The following is a 25,046-nucleotide window of genomic DNA, read 5'->3' as shown; positions in this document are numbered from 1 at the left end:
TGTTCCTTCACTGTTGCTGGGTCAAAATCCTGGAACTCCCTTCCAAAAGCACTGTGGGTGTACCTACCCCACATGGACTGCAGCGGTTTGAGAAGGCAGCTCACCACCATCTTCTCAAGGGCAGTAAATGCTGGCCTAGCCAGCGACGCCCATATCCCATGAATGAATTTTTAAAAATCTAGATTTCCAAAAGGCCTTCAATAAGGTACCACATAAAAGACTAACAACTATGGTCAAAGCACGTGGAGTTGGGGGATAAATGGCGAGCTAGCTGGCTGTAAGACTGAAAGAGTGTAAGGGTAGTCATTCAGAGTGATAGAATGTGGGAAGTAGGGTCCCACAAGGATCAGTGCTGGCACCACCACTCCTTCACCATTTATATCAACAATTTAGATTTTGGAATCAAAAACACAATTTCTAACTTTGCAGATCGAACAAATTACAAGAAAGCATTAATAATCTTACAGAATGGGCATATAATTGACAAACTAATTTCAACCTGGCTAAATGGGAGGTATTACATTTCGGTAAGAAAAATGTGATCACATAATTTAGAAAATAAGAATCTAAATGGGTAGAGGAGCAAAAGGAGTGCAAAAACACAAATCACTAGAAGTTCTGAAGCAGATCAGTGAGACCATCACAAAAGCAAACCAAGCACTAGGGTTTATTTCTAGAGGGGTAGAATTGAAAATTAGAGAAGTTATGTTGAACTCTTATTGATTAGACCCCTTGTTTACGCATGTGCCACTGCAGCACCACCTAGAGGTAGCAAATCAGCAAACGCAGCCTTAAAATAAAAAGTGTAATAATAAAAAAAACTCATTTTGACAATTCCCAGTTTCCTGGTCCCAACCGCCTCCTCTTCACTATGGACGTCCAATCGCTCTACACCTCCATCCCCACCAGGATGTTTTGCGGGCTCTCCGCTTCTTCCATGAACAGAGGCCCAACCAGTCCCCATCCACCACCACACTCCTCCGCCTGGCTGAACTTGTTCTCACATTGAACAACTTCTCCTTCAACTCCATTCACTTCCTTCAAGTAAAAGGTGTTGCTATGGGTACCCGTATGGGTCCTAGTTATGCCTATCTTTTTGTGGGATATGTTGTTGAACATTCCTTGTTCCAGTCCTACTCGGGGCCCCCTCCCCCAACTCTTTCCATTACATTGGTGATTGTATTGATGTCATTTCCTGCTCCTTCCCCGCACTGATAAACCTTATCAACTTTGCTTCCAATTTTCCACCCTTCTCTCACCTTTACATGGTCCATCTCCGACACTTCCCTTCCCTTTCCCGACTTCTCTGTCTCCATCTCTAGGGATAGGCTGTATGCTAATATTTATTATAAGCCCACTGACTCCCACGGCTGCCTTGACTACACTTCCTCACACCCTGCCTCCTGCAAGGACTCCATTCCATTCTCCCAGTTTCTCAGTCTCTGACATATCTGCTCTGATGATGCAACCTTCCACAACAGCGCTTCTGATATATCTTCCTTTTTCCTTAACCGAGGATTCCCCCCTACTGTAGCTGACAGAGCCCTCAACCACATCTGGCCCATTTCCAACACCTCTACTCTCACCCTTTCCCTTCCCTCCCAGAACTGCGACAGGGTTCCCCTTGTCCTCACTTTCCACCCCACCTGCCTCCACATCCAAAGGATCATCCTCCGCCGATTCCATCATGTCCAGTTTGCTGCCACTACCAAACGCATCTTCCCCTCCCCTCCTGTCAGCATTCTGATAGGATCAGCCCCTCCGCAAAACCCTGGTCCACTCCTCCATTACCTCCGACACCTCGTCCCCTTTCCACGGCGCCTTCCCCTGCAGTTGCAGGAGGTGTAGTACCTGCCCTTTTATCTCCTCACTATCCAAGGCCCCAAACACTCCTCTCAGGTGCAGCAGCGATTTACTTGTACTTCTTTCAATATAGTATACTGTATTTTCTGCTCACAATGCGATCTCCTCTACATTGGGGAGACCAAACGCAGATTGGGTGACCGCTTTGCGGAACACCTCCGCTCAGTCCAAAAACATGACCCCAAGCTTCTTGTCGCTTGCCATTTCAACACACACCTCTGTTCTCATGCCTACATATCTGTCCTGGGCTTGCTGCAGTGTTCCAGTGGACATCAACGCAAGCTGGAAAAACAGCATCTCATTTACCGATTAGGCACGCTGCAGCCTACTGGACTGAACATTGAGTTCAATAATTTCAGAGCATGACTGGCCCGTCCCTATTTTTAGTTTTACTTTGTATTTTTTTATTTGTATTTTGTTTTAGCTTGTTTCACCATTACACTTTTTTTTAAATCATGTGCCTGCCCACTGTTTTTCATTTTTTTCATGTTTTTGCTTGGCTAGGGTTTTCATCATTCTGTCATTTAACACCCTCTCTGCACTAAAGCTTTGTATTTCACCACACCATTAACACACTCTTCATCTTTGCCTTTGCCCTATGACCTCCTTGTTAGTTATTCTCTGTGACCTTCTGTCCTATCAACACTTACCCATTTGTTCTCTTTTGCCCCACCCCCATTTTATTTGATTAAAACTTATTACATTTCTAACCGTTGCCAGTTCTGATGAAAGGTCACTGACCTGAAACGTTAACTTTGCTTCTCTCTCCACAGATACTGCCAGACCTGCTGAGTATTTCCAGCACTTTTTTGGTTTTATTTCAGATTTCCAGCATCTGCAGCATTTTGCTTTTATCTGAGCAATGCAAACTACAATGTCCAGGTATAGCTGATGAGACCTGTGCATTTTTCCCAGGGCAGCACTGTGCATTGCTGTAACATGATGCATTCTACCTCCAGAGAAATCCAAGAACATGCATTTGGAATGTTGAATGCATGCTTTAGGTACCTGATCAACCTGAGTGCTATGCAATTTAATTTGATTGGGGTTAATGGTATTCCAAATGCTGTACAACATTGAAGGCCTGGAGGAGGAAAGAACCCAGGGGCAGTATTGCGGTGGGGGTTGGTGGTAGCCAAAGGAGCAGCAAAAGCCTTAAAATGCAGAGTACAACCAGTTGCCAGCTGCAAGATGTATTTAGATCATTTAGACATTCTGCTGTCAGCCATATCTTGTTAACATATCAACAGTTCTGTGTGTTTCTCACCACAAGATCCTATTGTTTTCACACCTTTCTGTGTGCACTTCACACAGCTCCCTTGCATGCCACTTCATCAAAGATAAATTCCAGCCATGTCAGTATGCATCGGAATTTCAGTGCTGCCATTATTGTATTTGGCTCCATGTGTATGCTCAGTTTACTTGTCACCATGTTTCCCATTGGTGCTCATTTGTGACATGTGAATGAATGCTCAACTCGTGTATCTCCTAGGTGCTGATGAGGTGAGGCTGTCTACTGTGTATCTCGATAAGGTGTTTGGATTGAGGTGGCTCCTATCTTAGGGCCCTTATTTAAGTTGGAACTACTGCTGTATGGGCAGAGGGCACAGATAGTTTATCTCTGGAGAGGCAGCCTAGCATTCTTTAACCAAATAGAACTTATCAGCAAATCTAGTGAAACTGGAGTGGGTTTCTCGCAATTGTTCAACCTCTCATGGCCTTGTAAAATTGCTCATTGTCTACGGCAGACAAAACAATATACAAAATATGTGCTGCATTATTACCATGCTAAGGGAATTTGTACTCTTTTAAATTTGGCTGTTATTTCACACACCCAACTCTGAAGTTCAGAAAAGTAGTATGTTCATATGAGCAAACTCCTGCAATGCCACTAGTATAGGGAACTGACTTTGCATGCTCACTTAACAGCACCGAAGCTTTATTAGTCTGAAATAACTAAATTATTTAGTGGTTCTACACAGATTTCAAAATTGTCTGATATTGTAGCAACTTAGTATTGTTTCAATGAATAATTGTAAAAAAAAATCATACTGAACTCTGCATGTAGTCAAACAAGTCTTGACTTGAGAAAATTTGTTAATTTTAGGTTAATACCTGTCCTTGTGAATGGGATGAAATATTCAGAAATTGATATTATTCTTCTTAAGGTGAGTAACATTGTTTATGTCTCAGCATTGTAATTTTGAAGTAGATTGCCAGTAATTTACTAGCAGTCCACTTGCTATGTCATCTGAGAGTGGAGTGTTCTTCTGGTTAAGAAATAAATAACAATTGACTATTAAATTTTCTTTTTCAGGGCGATGTTGAGGAAGATGAAGCTGTTCCTGATAATGAGCAGGATATTAAGCCTCGCTTTCACCGATCTCGAACCGTTGCTCAGCAGCATGAAGAAGATGGAATTGGTGAAGAGGAGGAGGAGGAGGATGATCTTGATGATGATGATACAATTTCTGATTGGAATTTAAGTATGTTTAAATGAGAATCCTGTATATTAATTTTATTGTTTTCCCATTCAGGATATCTTATTGACCAATATTAAATTCTATTCTAGTTTAAATAAAATGCTTTTAGAATAATGTGCAAGACCAGTTTTAATGCTGGGGAAGATGTATACCCATCTGTTTTGGCAAATGGTTGGCAAGGAGTGGTGGAGGTGGGGCAGTGTTATGATCAATTAGTGAACAGATAGTTAACATTGCATGTAAACTGACCATAATGCTGTGGCACACTGCAGTGAGAGCACTCTGATCGTCCAGCATAATGCATCTGTTTTATTCTGTAGATGTAGTGTAGTTTTTAAAAAGGATGGAATAGATGCAATTTATATAGCTCAAAACACATTACCTGTACTTTGCTGTGGAGCAGTGTTTCCCATGAACTGGGATTTGGGTTTGCAATTATACCTGTTTTTGTCTGACATTATTGTAGAACGTGCCTGTACGAGGTTTTGGAAATAATGGAAAAAGTGGATGCTCTGAGCTATTAAGTTTGATGTGTTCATACTGTCTGAATCAAAAGTTCCAAAAAGGTGATGCTAAATGAAGTGGTGTTTAAGGGGGATTCAAAGCTCATAAGGGCATGTGGATTAAATGGTAGGCTAATGAAAATATGCTTTTGGTAATGGGATTGCAGAGCCAGATTGCCGTGTTGAAGCCCTGCTGAAAAAAAAACTTGAATTTGTCAAAAATATTTCAAATTGTTTGTGCTGTTAGTACTGTGTTGCATCATATTATGTTCATAAGACATGGAACAAAAAATGCTATTTTAACTATGAAACCTGAAGTTTCTGCAGACAGTGTGAAATCTACTGTAATAAGAATTTCACTTTAATTTAATCTGAGGTAAATGTATGCATAATTTTTCCTCTGGGCCTTGAAAAGTAAATTTCCAGAAGAGAAATTCTCATCTTCATTATGCAATACTAGTTAATTGCTGTCTACAACTATTTCCTTGGGTCCAAAAAAGAAGGAACTGTTGTGTTCCATTGAATATTTGGCTAAGTTAAAAGGATATCTTTTCTTTGATTAAGTATTTTATCTGCTCCTCAAAATCAATAACATTCTTGAAACATTGCAATCAAGCATCCATCGATTAAGCTTATGGTGCATGCAGTGGCATTTGGGCATGTATTTAAAATGCAATGCTTGTAGTCATGTCTGATCAAACTCTCCAGATCCTCATTACAATTTGCCAGTTTTTATACATTTCTCTTACTCGTATTGTGATCCTCAGCATGTCTCCGCATCACATGGTTACATCAAAAGATAACAATTTTCAGTTATGGCTTACATTGCATAATGCCCCAAAGCTGCCTTCTACTAAATGGCATCTCTCTCTCTTTTTCTCCTCTCTGTCAGAGGCCTGTCTGTCACCTTCTCCGTGTAGCAGAAGGTGCACAATAGCGTCATGACAGCAACACCCACACCCTGAGATCAAATAAAATGAGGCCACTTTTGTTCTGGAAGGGATTGATAGCAAGAACTATTTTTCCCTGATGGTCTATTTGACTTTTACTATTCTAGCAGTCGGGGAAATGAGGAAATTCCTCTGGTAGTCTTGTTTGAAGCATGTTAATGTTCTGTTTGTCCTTTTACTGTGGGTTAAATAGTCTATGCTTTTACAAATTTAAAGATACTGATAATGTGCCTACAATTTTTTTGTCCAAGGAAGTTAATATTTACTTTGACAGTCTTAAACATATAAGAGTAAGTAGTGCATAGAAAATGTAATATCAATAAATTACTCCTTAGGAAAGTGTTCCGCTGCTGCATTGGATGTGCTAGCTAATGTTTTCCGGGATGAATTGTTGCCACATGTTCTGCCACTGTTGAAAGAGCTGCTATTTCACCCAGATTGGGTGGTGAAGGAGTCTGGAATTCTGGTGCTTGGAGCTATTGCTGAAGGTGGGTGTACGATTTTATACTGTAAAAATTTAATTACGTTTGTTTTATAAAAAAGAAAATTCCCATGTCCGCAAGATGTAAACTTGGAATCTTATTATTTGATAGAGTCCATAAAGTTGTGTTCAATGGAAGCTGCTTATACTCCAAAAAAAAAATAATTTTGGCAGAGAGGTGTTGTAGATTCTCAACTGATTCTTGTAAGTGTGAGAATACATTTTAAGTTGAATTATGGTGCCTTTCCATGAATGAGGGGCAATTAGTGGGCGAGAGTCACCTTGAACTTTTGAAGGTGGAGGATTATTTCCCCACTGTATTAGTAGTTTAATATTGGTATTTAGGTTTTTTTTTATTATTCATTCATGGGATGTGAGCATTGCTGGCAAGGCCAGCATTTATTGCCCATCCCTAATTGCTCCTGAGAAGGTGGTGTGAGCTGCCTTCTTGAACTGCTACAGTCCATGTGGTGTAGGTACACCCACAGTGCTGTTAGGAAGGGAGTTCCAGGATCTTGATCCAGCAACAGTGAAGGAAGGGCGATGTATTTCCAAATCAGGAAGTTGTGTGGCTTGGAGGGGAACTTGCAGTTGGTGGTGTTCCCATGCATCTGCTGCCCTTGTTCTTCTAGGTGGTTGAGGGTGCTGGTTTGGAAGATGCTGTCGAGGAAGCTTGGCGAGTTGCTGCAGTGCATCTTGTAGATGGTACACACTGCTGCCATTGTGCCAGTGGTGGAGGGAGTGATTATTTAAGGTGGTGGATGGGGTGCCAATCAAGCGGGCTACTTTGTCCTGAATGATGTCGAGCTTCCTGAGTGATGGAGCTGCACCCATCCAGGCAAGTGGAGAGCATTCTGTCGCACCCTTGACTTGTGCCTTGTAGATGGTGGACAGGTTCTGGGGAGTCGGGAGTTTTTACTCACTGCAAAATTCCCAGCCTCTGACCTGCTCTTGTAGCCACAGCATTTATGTGGCTGGTCCAGTTAAGATTCTGATCAATGGCAACTTCCAGAATGGTGATGGGGGCTTCAGCGATGGTAATGCCATTAAACATCAAGGGCAGATGGTTAGATTCTTTCTTTCTTGGAGATGGTCATTGCCTGGCACTTGTGTGGCGCAAATGTTACTTGCCACTTACCAGTCCAAGCCTGAATGTTGTTCAGGTATTGCTGCATGTAGACACAGATTGCGTCAATATCTGAGGAACCATGAATGACGCTGAACACTGGAATCATCAGCGAACATCCCCACTTCTGATCTTGCGTTGAAGGGAAGGTCATGGATGAAACATCTGAAAATGGTTGGGCCTAGGACACTATCCTGAGAAACTCCTGCATCGATGTCCTGGGGTTGGGATGATTGGTCTCCAACAAACACAAACATCTTCCTTTTTGCTAGGTATGACTCTAACCAGTGGAGATTTTTCCCCCTGATTCCCATTCACTTCAATTTTTCTAGGGCTCCTTGATGCCACACAGTCATATGCTACCTTGATGTCAAAGGCAGTCACTCTCATCTCACCTCTGGGTCATTTAAGTGATCTGCCTTCTTGGTTGGTTGTGACGTGGAGGCAATAAAATGTTCAATCATGTTGATTTGTTAGCTGTAACTTAGCTAACAAGCACTAAAACTGATGTGCATCACTTTTAGTGACTCTTTTGCAATTAACTTTGAGATAAGCTCTTTGTCTTAAAGTACTTAATGTTCCAGTCAAATTATAACTTGAGAATCATGCTGCAAAAAGGTTCATTCAGCTGTTGAATATTTAAAATTAGAATGTGGTACAAATTGTTTTATTAAAAGCTGGAAGTCAGTGGCTATGACTGCAGATGTTATGTTGCAATTTTTGATCTCCCCTGAGCTAGGCTTTGCTGAGTGAAGGTTATGCTTTTGTTTGTTCCTTCCTGGGATGTGAACATTGCTGGCAAAGCCAGCATTTGTTGCCTGTCCCGATTGCAGTTGAAAAGCAGGTGGTGAGCTGCCTTCTTGAACTGCTTCAGTCCATGTGGTGTAGGTACACGCACAGTGCTGTTAGGAAGGAAGTTCCAGGTTTTTGACCCAGCATCTGAGGATCAATAACACATGTGATGCTGCATCGTCAATAGTATGTAAGAAGCCTGGGAAGGTTACAGGTTGTTTGCATGCTGGAAGGAAAATAATAGAAATGTTACATTTTTTTGATGCTTGTGTACCATAAATTTATCTGTAGAGCACTGATTTGATTTACTGAAAGGATGACATAGTGGAATTTTTCACCAAAGTTTTCTATTTTTTGACTTTGTTTCACAGGCTGCATGCAGGGTATGATCCCTTACCTGCCAGAGCTTATCCCTCACCTTATTCAGTGCCTCGCTGATAAGAAGGCTCTCGTGCGTTCTATAACTTGTTGGACTCTCAGCCGCTATGCACATTGGGTAGTAGGTCAGCCCCCAGATACCTATTTGAAGCCATTAATGACTGAACTTCTGAAGCGTATCTTGGACAGCAATAAGCGAGTGCAAGAGGCTGCCTGCAGGTTTGTTACTGGATAATATTTAGGGATGTCATTACAAATTTTCTGGATGGAATTGTAAATTTTATATCCTATTTTATTATTGTGCAAATAATAAGTATGTAGATTTCACCAACATGCTGAAATGTTTTTGACTCTAGTTACCAACTCCATCTTTTTCCCTGGCAACTGTGTGTGGGTTGAGTCAGACTGTTCATAACCTAGGTGTCATATATGACCTTGAGATTAGCTTCCAACCACACATCTGTGCCATCCCTGAGACCACCTCCACTTTCATGACAACCCCCGACTCAGCCCTCATCCGCACCTTTTTTACTTTTAGACATGACTGTTCCAGTGCATTCCTGGCTGGCCTCCCACATTCTTTCATCTGTAAATTTGAGCTCATCCAAAACTTGCCTGTGTCCTTAACTCACATCAAGTCCTGTTCACCCATCACTCCTATGCCCACTGATCTACAATGGCTCCCATTTAAGTAATGCTTCAATTTTACAACCTCATCCTTGTTTTCAAATCCCTCCATGGCCTCTCCTTATTTCTGTAATCTCCTCTAGCCCCACAACTTGGAGATATTTGCACTCATCTAATTCTGGCCTCTTGAGCATCCCTTGTTTTAATTTCTCTGCGTTGATGGCCTTTCCTTCAGCTGTCTAGGTCCTAAGCTCTGGAATTCTCTCCCTAAACCTTTCTGCCTCTCTACTTCTCTCTCCTCCTATAAGGCACTCCTTAAAACCTACCTCCTTGAAAATGTTTTGGCCATTTATCCTGATATCACCTTGTCTGGCTCAATGTCACACTCCGGTGAAGCGCCTTAGGATATTTTTATTACGTTATTGGCGCTATATAAAAAGTTGTTCCGCTAAATACCTTCTGGGCTAATGTGCTGCTAGTATTTTGTGAAATGGCTGAATTTTGCATTGTGCAACTTGCACACTCTTGGGTAAATTTCAGTCATTGCTTTGTTTTATAGTGTTGCTGTTGCATTTGTTTCTATGAACCATAGAATCTCAAAGCACAGAAGGAGGCCATTTGGGCTGTCATGCCTGTGCCGGCTTTTTGAAAGAGCTGTCCAGTTCATCCGCCAACCCAGCTTCTTCCCCATAACTCTGCAAATTAGTGCACTTGCCTTTTAAAAGTTATTTGCAATCTGATTCCACCACCCTTTCAGGCAGTGCATTCTCGGTCTTAAAAACCCTTGGATAATTTTTTTTGAACAAAAGTACAAATTTGAGATCATAGACCGGACTGTGTTGATTTATTAGAGCCCCTTGTCTGATATATATTTATGTGGCCATGCCGTAGGCGCTCTGCAGTTCAGAAGTAGGCTTCATAATCAATTGAAATTAGTTTCAGCTAGAATCCACCCAAATTCAAATGTTCTTCGTGGTGTTGTACAGAACTACCACCGAAAATATTTTTGTCACTGGGAAGGTTCAATTGACTCAGATGTTTTTCTGAAGGGTAATAGGTTCTAGTGATACGATATTTTCCCCCATGACACATATCTTTGCAATTCCTACTTACTGCTTCAGCTGAATCTGCTTAGCTAGTGATGTCCTATAGAGCATCCTGTCTTAGCCATTAAGGCTACAATAGGCTTCATCTCTTACTTTTGCATGCTGGTTCCACTGCTGTTGGTGGTGATAAAGATGTCCGTAGTAAGATATGCGGACGTTTTACAAAGGGCTTGGGAGATGAAACAAATAAAAAAACAAAACAATCAGAGATGCACACAAGTCCAGACCATAGCATTAAGGCAAATGAGTTACTATGTAAAGTGGCAACAGAACAATATTTGAGCTGTAAAGAAAAATACTTTCTGATTTGATGTGTCTTAGCTCTTATTAACATGTACTCTTTTACTTATGTAAAATGCAGGTTGATAATGTGATACATTTACGATGCAAATCCCATTTTTTTAATGCACCATAAGCAGGTTGAAAAAAGTATCCTGACTTTGTGGTCTCTGTACAAAACATTTAAGTACATATAAGTTAGATATAAACTGTAAATATTAAAAGTTTTTTATTTGCTTTCCAGTGCTTTTGCTACCCTAGAGGAAGAAGCTTGCACGGAGTTGGTGCCATACCTCGGTTACATACTTGATACACTTGTCTTTGCTTTTAATAAATATCAACATAAGAATCTTCTAATTCTGTATGATGCAATTGGAACGCTTGCCGATTCAGTAGGGCACCATTTAAATAAGCAGGTGAGAGAAAAAAGTACTGCTGCATGATCAATTAACTTAAGTTATTAGAACTGACCTTAGCAAGACTGAACAGGCTGGAGCTCATTTCTCATTTCATAACAGAGAAGATTGAGGGGGTAATCTGATAGAGATGTTTAAGATTATGAAACGGTTTGATAGGTTAGAGGTAGAGGTGATGTTCCCACTTGTGGGGATCTCCAAATTAAGGACCATAAATATAAGAGAGTCACTAATGAAAGGTTAGAATATGGAACAAGGGGTTGTTGAGGCGAATAGTATAGATACGTTTAAGAGGAAGTGAGATATACGTATGGAGTAGAAGATTGAGCAGATAGAGTTAGTTGAAGAGGGATGGGAGGAGATTTGTGTGGAACATTATCACCAGCAGTTAGGCTATATGGCCTGTTTCTGTGCTGTATATTACATGCAAGATTCACTTGATCTAGCCATTTACTCCAAGTTGAAATGTTCAAGAACTGTGATATGGCACTGTTTTGGTACTCATTTTCAAATCCAGATTTTGTACTGAAGGGTTATAAGATTATTTTACTGCTTAAATATATAAACTGATCACACATGCATGTATTAGCCAAGTGTTACAAAGTTTAGGTTTGCTCTAGTCATTCTCACGAATTCTTCTGCATGCGGATCTTGCGTCCTTTATGATCAGGAGTTTCTGCCCAATATTTCGACCTCCAGCTTTTATTAAACAACAAAGTTTCTACTTCTGTGCTCATGGTGAATTGTTTTCCAGAATCTCATTTTTGGTTTAAGTATAGCACACACCTGGCTTAGAGAAAAGATTCCATTTTTTTCTTTCTGCAATTGGCCATAATTCCAAGTTTGAAAAAGTCCAAATTGCCGTCATTTCTTCCTCTTCTACCGGGGGCCCCTGCCACTTTGCCTTTGTCTCTGTAGTGATACAAACACATTTGCCATGTCCTACACAGAATAGTCAAAGGAATTCTTAACTAGAAGACAGTAGATGTGCAGATTCTCAAAATCTTTCTAAATATTTAATGTAACATTTACAGTGTTACGCCAATGTCCTATGTTGAATGATAACTTTCTTGAATCCACAGACTGGAGATCTGAATTTATATATTTTTAAAATACATTTTTTAAAGACCAGCTTAAAAAATGACTGCTGGCAACTTAAGATGGCAACATAATTTGCAGCATGGTGTCCTACACTGCAATGCTTGTGAGGAGGGAGACAGGCTCAGGCCCCAGCAAGAACCAAGACGCAGGAAGTTTAAAGGAAACTCACTCTCTATCTCTCCATGTCTCTCTCTCTGTCGTGTCTAACCCCATTGTGTCTCCCCCTGTCCAATCATTGGGCATGTCAGTATCAGAAAAACTCAAGCCCGCATCAGACAGCATTTTCACTCGCCACAACTCCACAAAGATGTGGTGGAGTTCTGTAAGACTTGCTACACGTGCTAAGTTGTGAGGAAGCCTCAACCTGCAATAAAACCTACACCCCTAATTCCCATGCTGGCTTTTAAGGAACCTTTCAGCAAATTGCTAGTAGATTGTATTGCACTTCTGCTGATAAAAGGGGCTACCTGTATCTTGTCACCATTATGGATGTGGCTACCCAGTTTCTAGAGGCTCTCCCTTTAAGAACTATCTGCCAAGGTAGTGGTAGAGGGGCTAACCTAATTCTTCACCCTGTATGGACTGCCTGCTGAGATCCAGTCGGATCAGGGCACAAATTTTAGTTTAAGTATTTTTCAAAAGGTCATGGGTAATCTGAGCATAACCCAGCTAAAGTCCTAAGCCTACCACCCATGGTCATAAGGGGCTTTGGAGCAGTACCACCAGACCCTAAAGATCATGATCAGGGCATACTGCTATGAGTACTCCCATGACTGGGACAAAGGGCTGGGATTTCTTCTGTTTGCTACCAGGGACTCACCCAATGAGTCCACTGGTTTTAGTCCCTTTGAATTAGTTTATGGACACGAGGTGAGTGGTCCTCTAAAACTAATCAAGGAAAAGTTTTTGGGGCACAGGGGCTAATCTTTCCTGTTAGACTACATCTCCATATTCCAAGAATGGCTTGAGAGTCTGTGCGGTGGCTCAGGAACACCTTAAAAAAAAAAACTCCCAAACACACTATGAAAAGACAGATGGATGGACATGCCAAGGCCAGAACATTTCAGCCCGGAGACTGTGTTCATGCTATTACCAATACACGGAGAACCATTGAAAGTCCGATTCAGTGGCCTGGACAGAGTAATAAAGAGAATTATCCAGGTGAATTATATAATTGACTCATCAGATCGTATGAAAAAGCAAAGGCTGTGCCACATCAAGTGTGTTAAAACAGAATCACAGCTGGGAAGCGGACAAACAAGCTCAAGTCTGCCAGGTCATCGGGAAAGAGGAGGGCGAAAGGGACAGTGCGGACTTAGATGAAGTAACCGAAGGTATGGTTGCTAAAGACACAAAGATAGGTATGAAAGTAAGTTGTGAAGAGGACATAAGGATGCTACAAAGGGATATAGATAGGTTAAGTGAGTGGGCAAAGACCTGGCAAATGGAATATAATGTGGGAAAGTGTGAAATTTTCCACTTTGGCCAGAAGAATAAAAGAGAAGCATGTCATCTAATTGGGGAGAGATTGCAGAGCTCTGAGATGCAGAGGGATCTGGGTGTCCTCGTGCATGAATCGCGAAAGGTTAGTATGCAGGTACAGCACGTAATTAGGAAAGCTAATAGAATGTTATCAGTTATCACAAGGCAAATTGAATACAGGAGTAGGAAGGTTATGCTTCAGCTATACAGGGCATTGGTGAGACCACATCTGGAGTACAGTGTACTGTACTGGTCTCATTTAAGGAAGGATGTAAATGCATTGGAGGCAGTGCAGAGAAGGTTTACTAGATTAATACCTGGAATGGGCGGGCTGTTTTACAAGGAAAGATTGGACAGGCTTAGCTTGTATCCTTTGGAATTTAGAAGAGTAAGAGGTGGCTTGATTGAAACATACAAGATCCTGAGTGGTCTTGACAGGGTGGATGTGGAAAAGATGTTTCCCCTTGTGAGAGAATCTAGAACCTAGGGGTCACTGTTTAAAAATAAGGAGTCGTCCATTTAAGACAGAGATGACGAGAAATGTTTTCTCTGAGGGTGGTGAGTCTTTGGAATTCTCTTCCTTAAAAGGCGGTGGAAGCAGAGTCTTTCAGTATTTTTAAGGCAGAGGTAGATAGATTCTTGATGAGCAAGGGGGTGGAAGGTTATCGGTGGTAGGTGGAAATGTGGAGTAATCAGTTCAGCCATGAACTTATTGAATGGCAGAGCAGGCTCGAAGAGCTGAGTGGCCTACTCCTGCTCCTAATTCGTATGCTCATATGTAAATCAAACTCCCTACCATCCGGTTAGCCAACACTGAAATGTTAGGGAGTTTTGACCCCTTACTCTCCTATTTAAACGCAGAACAGGGCGGAGACCTAACAAGACTGCTCACAGCTTTTGCAGGGACAAACCAAGGTGGACAACCCTAACCCTATACGATGTGGATGTAGGAGAGACCCCCGCCCATAAAACAAAATCCCTAGGTCCCAGGAAATTGACCCAGGTTTGGGAAGAAATCCAGACTAAAGATCTAGAAATTAAAGATTTATATTTGGAAGGGAGACACTGAAAAGCTTATAAGCCAAAGAAAAGCCCCAAGCCCAAAAGGGTTTTTGTGGCAGATTTGGAGGGTTTTGATGGTGGTGGTGACTGCAAGTCAAGTATCTTAACTGAGGAGGAATAGTGGGCCAGGCTGGAAGCAATGCAGGACGAAATTGATAGGTTGTCTCAAGCTGCAAGAAGTAAAATCCAGCACTGGGTTAAAGTACAAAATGACTATGAAGCACTTCAAGGCAGGCTTAAAACTTTGCCTGACAATGTGTCTTATGATAAGGTGCCATTTGATGGACTTGCATTCATGCCAGGACAACTAATCCACACAAATGAAGTCACCGTTTTACTAGTTGACAGTTGGTTTGCAAAGTTATGAATAGCTTTGAATCCAGGGTTGAGTTCACTGATAGAGAAACTGGAAAAGGAAGATCTGTAGAAATACATGAGGAAATTCAGTATATGCTGGAGCACAAGCTGATTCAGCCCAGTTGGAGCAGTTGGAGTTCCCCAGTTGTGCTCATGCCCAATCCTGGATGGCAAAGAAACTTAGAGTATGGCTATGACAGTGAGACTGGTGTGTGTGTGTGTGTTTAGAGTTTCTTTTTAATTTGTGACCTCATAATGAAATGTTCCTGTTGGTCACATTTCATTTTGCGTGGTGGGGAGGTGTTACTCCAATGTGTATATTACAATGGGTTTTTAAAAAAAAAAAAAATTCCTCTTGCCTTCCTGTCATTTTGGTTTATTCGCTCTAGGTTGACTTTTTTTTCCCCCCTTACTGTCTCGCCCCTGCCCAAGGATTTAGAAGAACTAGTCCCATTAACAGTGTTATCAAATACAGCTCCGTGATACAGCCAGTTGCTTTTTCTTCCCTGTTGGCATAAACAATGAGTGCAACCTTAAAAAAAAAGCACTTGTACAGCACCTGACACTGAAAATAATGCGTTCCATAGCTGTTGTTTCCTCTTGCTTTTTTCTGCTCTTATGCAACACGTATACCTCCTCAAATTTTGATCATTTGTATCTCTCATTCACTTTCTCTCCATCAAACTCAGGATTTGCTTCTTTCTTTCCTTTCTTACATCTTCCAATTTCTCTAACACTTTTAATTGCAGCCTCCAATGCAAAGATAGAAGTTCTGCTGACCCTACTGATTATTTTCTTTAGTTCACTGACTGGCAATCTGAATTAATATTTTTGTGAGATTTTTTAAACACCAGCTAAAAGGATGACTTTGTTGCCAGCTTATTTTGCAACACTGTATCCTACACTACAATGCTTGTGAGGAGGAAGACGAAATGTCTGCTCATGCCACAGCAAGAACCAAGACTCTGGCAGTTTAAAGGAACTACCTGTTCTTTTTAACAAGTGCGCAATACTGTTATGTTTGAATGCCTGTATGTGACGAGCCCCTCTCATCTGTGGGTTTAAGCTTGTGTCTTTCTGCAGCAGAGAGAAGCAACTGGATTCTGACACGTGCAGACCCGAGTTGGATTGCTCTCACTCCATTCCAAATTGAAAGGTTTCAAATCCTGCCTGTTGACTGACCATCTTTGCATACTAAGGCTGCAATCAGAAACCCCTTTGGAGGAAATCATCTGCTTCACTGTCTCCAAGAGACCCACCAAACCAGTCAGCTACCTGTTCAAACTCAAAGCTGACGGACCACTGAATTCAGCTAGAAGCCAATCGAATCACCAAATGCCACAGACTGTGTACTCCTTTTTTTGCTATGGACTCTAACTCAACCAACTAACTTTCCCCGACCGATGTACCTTGCCCATTCTGTAACATATTTGCGTGTGTGTGTGTAAACCTCTAGTGTGTGTGTGAGAAAATTGGTGCATTGTTTATTATTTTTATTAGTTTGGTTTAGGTACAATAAAGTTAATCTCTTTGTTAAGCTCAAGAAAACCTGTCTGATTGGTTCTTATCATGATCATAGCAAGTCAGTAATCAAACACATACTGAATTGGCCTGTACATCCACTTCAAGAAAGAATTAAACCTGGTGTGGTCAAACAAGGAGGGGGAAAAGAGAGGAAGCCCTTTGATCCCTCCTCACTTGACCATAACAGAAATTTTGATCTCTTCTGATGAGCCAAATAACATATTAGTTAAAATAAGCTGAAGCCGACTTTATTTCAGTACAATGGCCTAGATTTTGGTATCAGTGGTGAACGGATGATGTTAGCTGTTCATTATACTTACCCACAGACTTTCTGTCGGCGTTTGCACTAGAACTTATAATGATTAGAAATACAAAACTGTGTGATGCCCTTTACGGGGAATCTGGTCAAGTCAAGCAACTGTGCATCTGCTTAACCAATCAGATTGAAGAATCTTACTCAGACATGCAGAGTCTGAACCAGCGAGTGTAAGTTTGAGCAATTAATTTAATGTCAAATCATGTACTGAAAGTGAAAGGGAGGGAGAGAGAGATGAGACAAAAATAATTATTTTTAAAGAAATTTTAATTTTTCTAAAGTCCCCAACAAAAATTAAAATCTGAAGGAATGCGACTCCACATTTGTAAAAGTAAATTTTCAGTGCCAGAGGGGTATGGCAATAATTAAGACGTATGGTGCAATTTAAAAATTCTCTTACTCTTGAATGCAAAAGCCCCAACTTTTTCTGGCATGTCTAATGAGTATCTTTCGGTGCCAGGGTCAAAGATGTCTCTGAACGGACAGGGGGCATGCTGAAGGGGGAGGGTGAATGGCCAGAGGTTGTGGTACACATCGGTACCAATGACATAGGCAGGAAGAGTGATGAGGTCCTGCAGGGGGAGTTTAGGGAGTTAGGTAGTAAGTTTAAAAAAAAAACAGGACCTCTAGGGTTGTAAACGGGGTTGTGGTGGTGGATGATTTTAACTTCCCCTATATTGACTGGGACTCACTTAGTGCTAGGGGCTTGGATGGGGCAGAATTTGTGAGGAGCATCCAGGAGGGCTTCTTGAAACAGTATGTAGATAGTCCAACTAGGGATGGGGCCATTCTGGACCTGGTATTGGGGAATGAGCCCGGCCAGGTGATCGAAGTTTCAGTGGGGGAGCAGTGACCATAATTCCATAAATGTTAAGGTACTTGTGGATAAGGATAAGAGTAGTCCTCGGGTGAAGGTGCTAAATTGGGGGAAGGCTAATTATAACGATATTAGGCAGGAACTGAAGAATTTAGATTGGGGGCGGCTGTTTGAGGGTAAATCAACATCTGACATGTGGGAGTCTTTCGAACGTCAGCTGATTAGAATCCAGGACCAGCATGTTCCTGTGAGGAAGACAGACAAGTTTGGGAAGTTTGGATAATGCGGGATATTGTGAGCCTAGTCAAAAAGAAAAAGGAAGCATTTGTAAGGGCTGGAAGGCTAGGAACAGACGAAGCCCTTGAGGAATATAAAGACAGTAGGAAGGAACTTAAGCAAGGAGTTAGGAGGGCTAAAAGGGGTCATGAAAAGTCATTGGCAAACAGGATTAAGGAAAATCCCAAGGCTTTTTATACGTGTATAAAGAACAAGAGGGTAACCAGGGAAAGGGTTGGCCCACTCAAGGACAGAGATGTGAATCTGTGTGGAGCCAGAGGAAATGGGCGAGATACTAAATGAGTACTTTGCATCAGTATTCACCAAGGAGAAGGACTTGGTGGATGATGAGCCGAGGGAAGGGAGTGTAGATAGTCTCAGTCATCTCATTATCAAAAAGGAGGAGGTGTTTGGTGTCTTGCAAAGCATTAAGGTAGATAAGTCCCCAGGGCCTGATGGGATCTACCCCAGAATACTAAAGGAGGAAATTGCTGGGGCCTTGACAGAAATCTTTGCATCCTCATTGGCTACAGGTGAGGTCCCAGAGGACTGGAGAATAGCCAATGTTGTTCCTTTGTTTCAGAAGGGTGGCAAGGATAATCCGGGAAATTATAGGCTGGTGAGCCTTACGTCAGTGGTAGGGAAATTATTAGAGAGGATTCTTCGGGACAGAATTTACTCCCATTTGGAAACAAACAAACTTATTAGCGAGAGACAGCATGGTTTTGTGAAGGGGAGGTCGTGTCTTACTAATTTGATTGAGTTTTTTGAGGCGGTGACGAAGATGATTGATGAAGGAAGGGCAGTGGATGTTATCTATATGGACTTTAGTAAAGCCTTTGACAAGGTCCCGCATGGCAGACTGGTACAAAAGGTGAAGTCACACGGGATCGGAGGTGAGCTGGCAAGATGGATGCAGAACTGGCTCTGTCATAGAAGACAGAGGGTATCAGTGGATGGGTGTTTTTCTGAATGGAGGGATGTGACTAGTGGTGTTCCGCAGAGATCAGTGCTGGGACCTTTGCTGTTTGTAGTATATATAAATGATTTGGAGGAAAATGTAGCTGGTCTGATTAAGTTTGCGGACGACACAAAGGTTGGTGGAGTTGCGAATAATGATGAGGATTGTCAGGATACAGCAGGATATAGATCGGTTGGAGACTTGGGTGGAGAAATGGCAGATGGAGTTTAATCCGGACAAATGTGAGGTAATGCATTTTGGAAGGTCTAATGCTGGTGGGAGGTATACAGTAAATGGCAGAACCCTTAGAAGTATTGACAGGCAGAGAGATCTGGGCGTACAGGTCCACAGGTCACTGAAAGTGGCAACGCAGGTGGATAAGGTAGTCAAGGCGGCATACGGCATGCTTGCCTTCATCGGTCGGGGCATAGAGTATAAAAATTGGCAAGTCATGCTGCAGCTGTACAGAACCTTAGTTAGGCCACACTTGGAATATTGCGTGCAATTCTGGTCGCCACACTACCAGAAGGACGTGGAGGCTTTGGAGAGGGTACAGAAGAGGTTTACCAGGATGTTGCCTGGTCTGGAGGGCATTAGCTATGAGGAGAGTTTGAATAAACTGATTGTTTTCACTGGAACGACAGAGGTGGAGGGGCGACATGATAGAGGTTTACAAAGTTATGAGTGGTATGGACAGAGTGGATAGTCAGAAGCTTTTTCCCAGGGTGGAGGAGTCAGTTACTAGGGGACGTAGGTTTAAGGTGAGAGGGGCAAAGTTTAGAGGGGATGTGCGAGGCAAGTTTTTTTACACAGAGGGTGGTGAGTGCCTGGAACTTGCTGCCAGGGGAGGTGGTGGAAGCAGATACGATAGCGACGTTTAAGAGGCATCTTGACAAATACATGAATAGGAAGGGAATAGAGGGATATGGGCCCAGGAAGTGCAGAAGGTGTTAGTTTAGGCAGGCATCAAGATCGGCGCAGGCTTGGAGGGCCGAATGGCCTGTTCCTGTGCTACACTGTTCTTTGTTCTTTATTCCAATCTCACGCCCTTCCACATGTTTGAATGCCGTGCCTCAGTGAGATACGGTTATAGCAAAGCTTCTGGAGGAGTAGGGCAACTCGGACAGAAACTTCCTGATTTTGGTGTTTATTTGTGCTTGTGTTGTCGCCAGAAGTTGTTATTTGATTAACTCTTCAATAATGATGAGTGCTGATAGCTTCACTATTATTTAGACTGCAAAATCTGGACCATAATTGTTCATGAAAAATTTTTGCAATCATTGATTAGTGCTCATTTTCTGTTGTAGTTCTAACTGTATTTTTATGTTCATTTCAGATGTTTTTCCCTGTCAACTAATTTACAATATTTTATTAGAGCAGTAAAATCAACTCTGTCTTTCTCACAAGGAATACATTCAGATGTTGATGCCTCCTCTCATTCAGAAATGGAACATGTTGAAGGATGAAGACAAAGATCTTTTTCCCTTACTTGAGGTGCGTAAAGATTGTGTGTTATTTGCACAAGAATGTTTATGTTGGTAGGTCTTATTGAAATAGATACACAAATTCTTGAATTAGCAGAGAGTCCCAGGATGGTTGTCATATCCTTTAAATTTTGTTACTATGTCTCCCTTTCTTGTCTCTTATTACAATGGGTTTTTAAAAGAATTTCCTCTTGCCTTCTTTCTGCCATTTTGGTTTGTTCGCTCTCGGTTAATTTTTTTTCCCCCTTACTGTCTATCTCCTGCCCAAGGATTTAGAAGAACTAATTCCATTAACAATGTTATCAAATACAGCTCCGTGACACAGCCAGTTGCTTTTTCTTCTCTATTGGCATAAATAATGAGGGCAACCTAAAAGAAAAAGCATTTGGTACAGCACCTTACACTGAAAATGCTCTTATGCAACATGTGTACCTCCTCAAATTTTGATCATTTGTATCTCTAGTTTCCCCATACTCACTTTTTCTCCCTCAAACTCAGAATTTGCTTCTTTTTTTCCTTTTTTACATCTTCCAATTTCTCAAATCTTTTAATTGCAGCCTCCAGTGCTGACACTGCTGATTACTCTGATTCCTTTTGTTATCCGACTTCAGTCTCTTTTGCTTAAAAATAGCTCACCCGTCTCACTAAATCCATTGGTTATCTCCATTGCTCTCCAAACCTTGATACTGTACAACTTTTCAATTTCTTGTCGAGCAGGATTAAATCTAGCTTCCCCACTATTGAGATTGTCATTCTTTAACTTCACTGTTGACTATCGGCAATATCTTCTACTGATCAGGCCAGTGTGAATGCTGATTTCCTCTGCTATACTAAGTAACCTTTAAATAACTCATTGCTTAACCTTCCTGTACCCCTTGGGTTAATTTAACTATTCCAATATTATCTTCACTTCCAATCCAATTTGCACTTTTTTTTTTAAACAACTGGATCTTTCCAACCGCTATTTCAAATCAATCACTGTTGTGACAGGTTACACTCTGTAGACCAGTTTTATTTGGCACTGTTTGTCTGCCTTTACTACCATTCCCAGGTTCAGCTGTTGCTTTCATTCTTCTGACACTTCTGTTTGTGCCAGTGAAATGATCAATTTCTAGCTGGCATGGAAAGTTTTATACCAGCTCCTTCCTCTTCTGATACATCTGATACTAAATCTCGTTTCAATCATGCCCCTTATTCTATACTAAAAATTTTGGCTTTTACACCTGACATCTTTATCTTCTTGCAATTGTTCAACATTTTTTAATTTCTGCCTGTAATTTCTGTAAATTCTCCATTTTTATGGCTAAATGCATTGTTTTCAAAAATGTCACCTTTTTTGTCACTTCTGTTCCCTTAAAAAAGCACTTGTGTACATTCTGTGAATCCTTTTTCATGCTGCTTCTAGTTTGGTGGTACTGTTACTGGCTGTAAAAGCTAAAGACAAAGCTGACTTTGAATCTCACTTTTCCAGTTCGAATCTCAAATGATCTGGATAAAGAGCCTGCAACCATTATGATGATCTCCTGGTCTGTGTGGCTCAAGTCACACTGAATACTCACTGAGGGATCAAGGAATTGTTTGTTCTTCAGAAACAGCTTGTCCATTTCCCTTTCAAATCTAGTTACCAGCTGCTATCTTTTTTGGATTCATCCTTGGCCCTCGTTCATCTATGGATACTCTTGACCTCGCTCTCTGTTCAGATCTCAAATCCATTCAAGAAGCTCAGTTTCATCTTCAAATGCCAAGCACTACTTATCCAGCTCAAAGTCTGGTCAAGACTTGTATTTGAGAAGGCTCTCTTGGTGCGTCTCTCATCCTTAAATACAGACGTGATTTGTCACGCTGCCTATCTGACATCCAGCACTGGATAGACAGAAAATTCCTTCAACTAAAAACATCGGGAAGAGTGAAGCTATTGTTTTTGGTCCACGTCGCAAACTCCGTTCCCTGCCTACTGATGGATCCCTTTCCCAAGCCACTGACTGAGGCTGAAACAGACCCTTTGCACCTGGGTGCCCGATGGAACCCCCAAGATGAGCTTCTGGCCTTATATCCTGTCCATCACCAAAACAGCCTATTTCAACCTCCATAACATTGCTCATTTCCAAAAGGCATTTGATGTGGTGCCATGTCAAAGATTACTACACAAGAGAGCACCTGGTATAGGGAGTAATATATTAGCATGGATAAAGGACTGATCAGCTAACAGGAAGCAGAGAGTAGGGATAAATGGGTCTTTTGGATTGGCAAGCTGTAACTAGTGGCGTGCCACAGGGAACAATGCTGGGGCCTCAACTATTTACATTTTATATCAATGACTTGGATGACGGGACTGCATGGCAGCTAAATTTACTGATGGCACCAAGATAGGAAGGAGTCTACAAAAGGATATAAATAGGTTAAGTGAGTGGGCAAAAATTTGGAAAATGGAATATAATGTGGGATAATGTGAACTTGTCCGCTTTGACAGACTAGAAAAGCTGTATACTATTTAAATGGAAAGAGATAGCAAAACTTGGTGGTAAAGAGGGATCTGGATGTCCTGGTATATGAATCACAAAAGGTTAGTATGGAGGTCCAGCATGTGATTAGGAAGGCAAATGGAATGTTGGCATTTATTGCAAGGAGAATCAAGTATAAAAGTAGGGATGGTTTACTGCAGCTAGACAGGGCGTTGGTGAGACCACATCTGGCGTACTGTGCACAGTTTTGGTCTCCTTATTTGAAAAAGGATATAATTGCATTAGAAGCAGTTTAGAGAAGATTCACTCGACACATTCAGGGGATGAAGGGCTTATCTTATGAAGAAAGGTTGAAGAGTTTGGGCCTATACCCATTGGAGTTTAGAAGAATGAGAAGTGATGATATTGAAACATACAAGATCCTGAGGGAACTTGATAGAGTAAATACCGGGAGGATGTTCCTTTTTGTGGGGGAGACTAAAACTAGGGGACACAGTTTAAGAATAAGAAATCTCCCTTTTAAGATGGAGATGAGGAGAAATTTTTTTTCCAAGAGTCATTATTCTGTGGAATTATCTTCCCCAGAAACCAATTAAGTGGCTGCAGCTGTCTAGTTAATGACAGCCTGCCCCCAAGGGCAGCAGCTCAGCAACCTCAGCAGCAGCACCACTAGTGGTGTTCAGTGCTGATGCACTGGGAGGCTGCCAGGTTTTAGGTGGCGGGCCCTCCCAATTTGGGCAAAATAGCTGTGGAGGCGGGAAGTCGCCTTTAATTGGTAACTTGTGGCTCAAGGCTGATTTTGCCAACTTTCTCGCCATTGGTGATGTGGACTGGTGCCTGCAAGATGTTGGGCTTCCTTCCCCCACCATTTTGCCACTCATCCCACCTCCCAGCTCATCCTCAAAGGGCACAGAAGATTCCAGCCTTAGAGTTATTATGACACAAAAGACAGCGCATCAACTCCATACTGGTTCTATATAGAGAAATCCAGTAAGTCCCATTCCCCTGCTCTATCTCCGTAGCTCTGCAAGTTTTTTTTCCCTCAAGTGCCCATTCATTCATTCATCTCTGCTTCCACCACCCTGGTAGGCAGTGAGTTCCAGGTTATTACCACTCACTGCATTAAAAATTCACTCTTCCTTGCATCCCCCCATCCAATTAAACCCATTCCCCTGCTCTATCCCCGTAGCGCTGCAAGTATATTTCCCTCAAGTTTTCTTTCATTCATTCATGGGATGTGGGCGTCGCTGGCCAGGCCAGCATTTATTGCCCATCCCTAATTGCCCTTGAGAAGGTGGTGGTGAGCTGTCTTCTTGAACAGCTGCAGTCCATGTGGGGTAGGTACACCCACAGTGCTGTGAGGAAGGGCGTTCCAGGATTTTCACCCAGCGACAGTGAAGGAATGGCGAAATGGTTCCAAGTCAGGATGGTGTGTGACTGGGAGGGGAACTTGCAGGTGGTCTTGTTGCCATGCATTTGCTGCCCTTGTCCTTCTAGTTGGTAGAGGTCGCGGGTTTGGAAGGTGCTGTCTAAGGAACCTTGGTGCATTGCTGCAGTGCGTCTTGCAGATGGTACACACTGCTGCCACTGTGCGTTGGTGGTGGAGGGAGTGAATGGCACCCCATCCATAAACAATCAAGCGGGCTGCTTTGTCCTGGATGCTGTCAAGCTTCTTGAGTGTTGTTGGAGCTGCACCCATCCAGGCAAGTGGAGAATATTCCATCACACTCCTGACTTGTGCCTGGTGGACAGGCTTTGGGGAGTCAGGAGGTGAGTTACTCGCCACAGGATTCCTAGCCTCTGACCTGCTCTTGTAGCCGCAGTATTTATGTGTGGCTATTCCAGTTCAGTTTCTGGTCAATGGTAGCCCCTAGGATGTTGATAGTGGGGGATTCAGCGATGGTAATGCCATTGAATGTCAAGGGGAAATGGATAGATTCTCTCTTGTTGGAGATGGTCATTGTCTGGCACTTGTGTGGCACGAATGTTACTTGCCACTTGTCAGCCCAAGCCTGGATATTGTCCAGGTCTTGCTGCATTTCTACATGGACTGCTTCAGTATCTGAGGAGTTGCGAATGGTGCTGAGCATTGTGCAATCATCAGCGAACATCCCCATTTCTGACCTTATGATTGAAGGAAGGTCATTGAAGCAGCTGAAGATGGTTGGGCCTAGGACACTACCCTGACGAACTCCTGCAG

The 25,046-nt window shown here is 42.1% G+C and overlaps 1 protein-coding gene across 4 annotated transcripts in view; it reads left to right on the top strand.

The window, feature by feature from the left end:
* The window catches only part of tnpo1 (transportin 1), a 206,288-nt gene that overhangs the window by 141,077 nt on the left and 40,165 nt on the right, over positions 1 to 25,046 (top strand). For 3 of the 4 annotated variants that reach the window (XM_068029557.1, XM_068029559.1, XM_068029558.1), the window contains exons 10-15: positions 3,971 to 4,031; positions 4,181 to 4,349; positions 6,135 to 6,287; positions 8,570 to 8,795; positions 10,833 to 11,004; positions 20,308 to 20,394. In XM_068029557.1, the coding sequence (XP_067885658.1) occupies positions 3,971 to 4,031; positions 4,181 to 4,349; positions 6,135 to 6,287; positions 8,570 to 8,795; positions 10,833 to 11,004; positions 20,308 to 20,394 (868 nt within the window). Of the gene's footprint in view, positions 1 to 3,970; positions 4,032 to 4,180; positions 4,350 to 6,134; positions 6,288 to 8,569; positions 8,796 to 10,832; positions 11,005 to 16,089; positions 16,534 to 20,307; positions 20,395 to 25,046 lie in introns of those variants that run through there. The other variant, XM_068029560.1, reaches the window with a different exon arrangement.

The sequence above is a fragment of the Heterodontus francisci genome, chromosome 4 (assembly GCF_036365525.1).
Source record: "Heterodontus francisci isolate sHetFra1 chromosome 4, sHetFra1.hap1, whole genome shotgun sequence".
NCBI classification, from domain to species: Eukaryota; Metazoa; Chordata; class Chondrichthyes; order Heterodontiformes; family Heterodontidae; genus Heterodontus; species Heterodontus francisci.
This window is presented reverse-complemented; position numbering and strand designations above follow the sequence as displayed.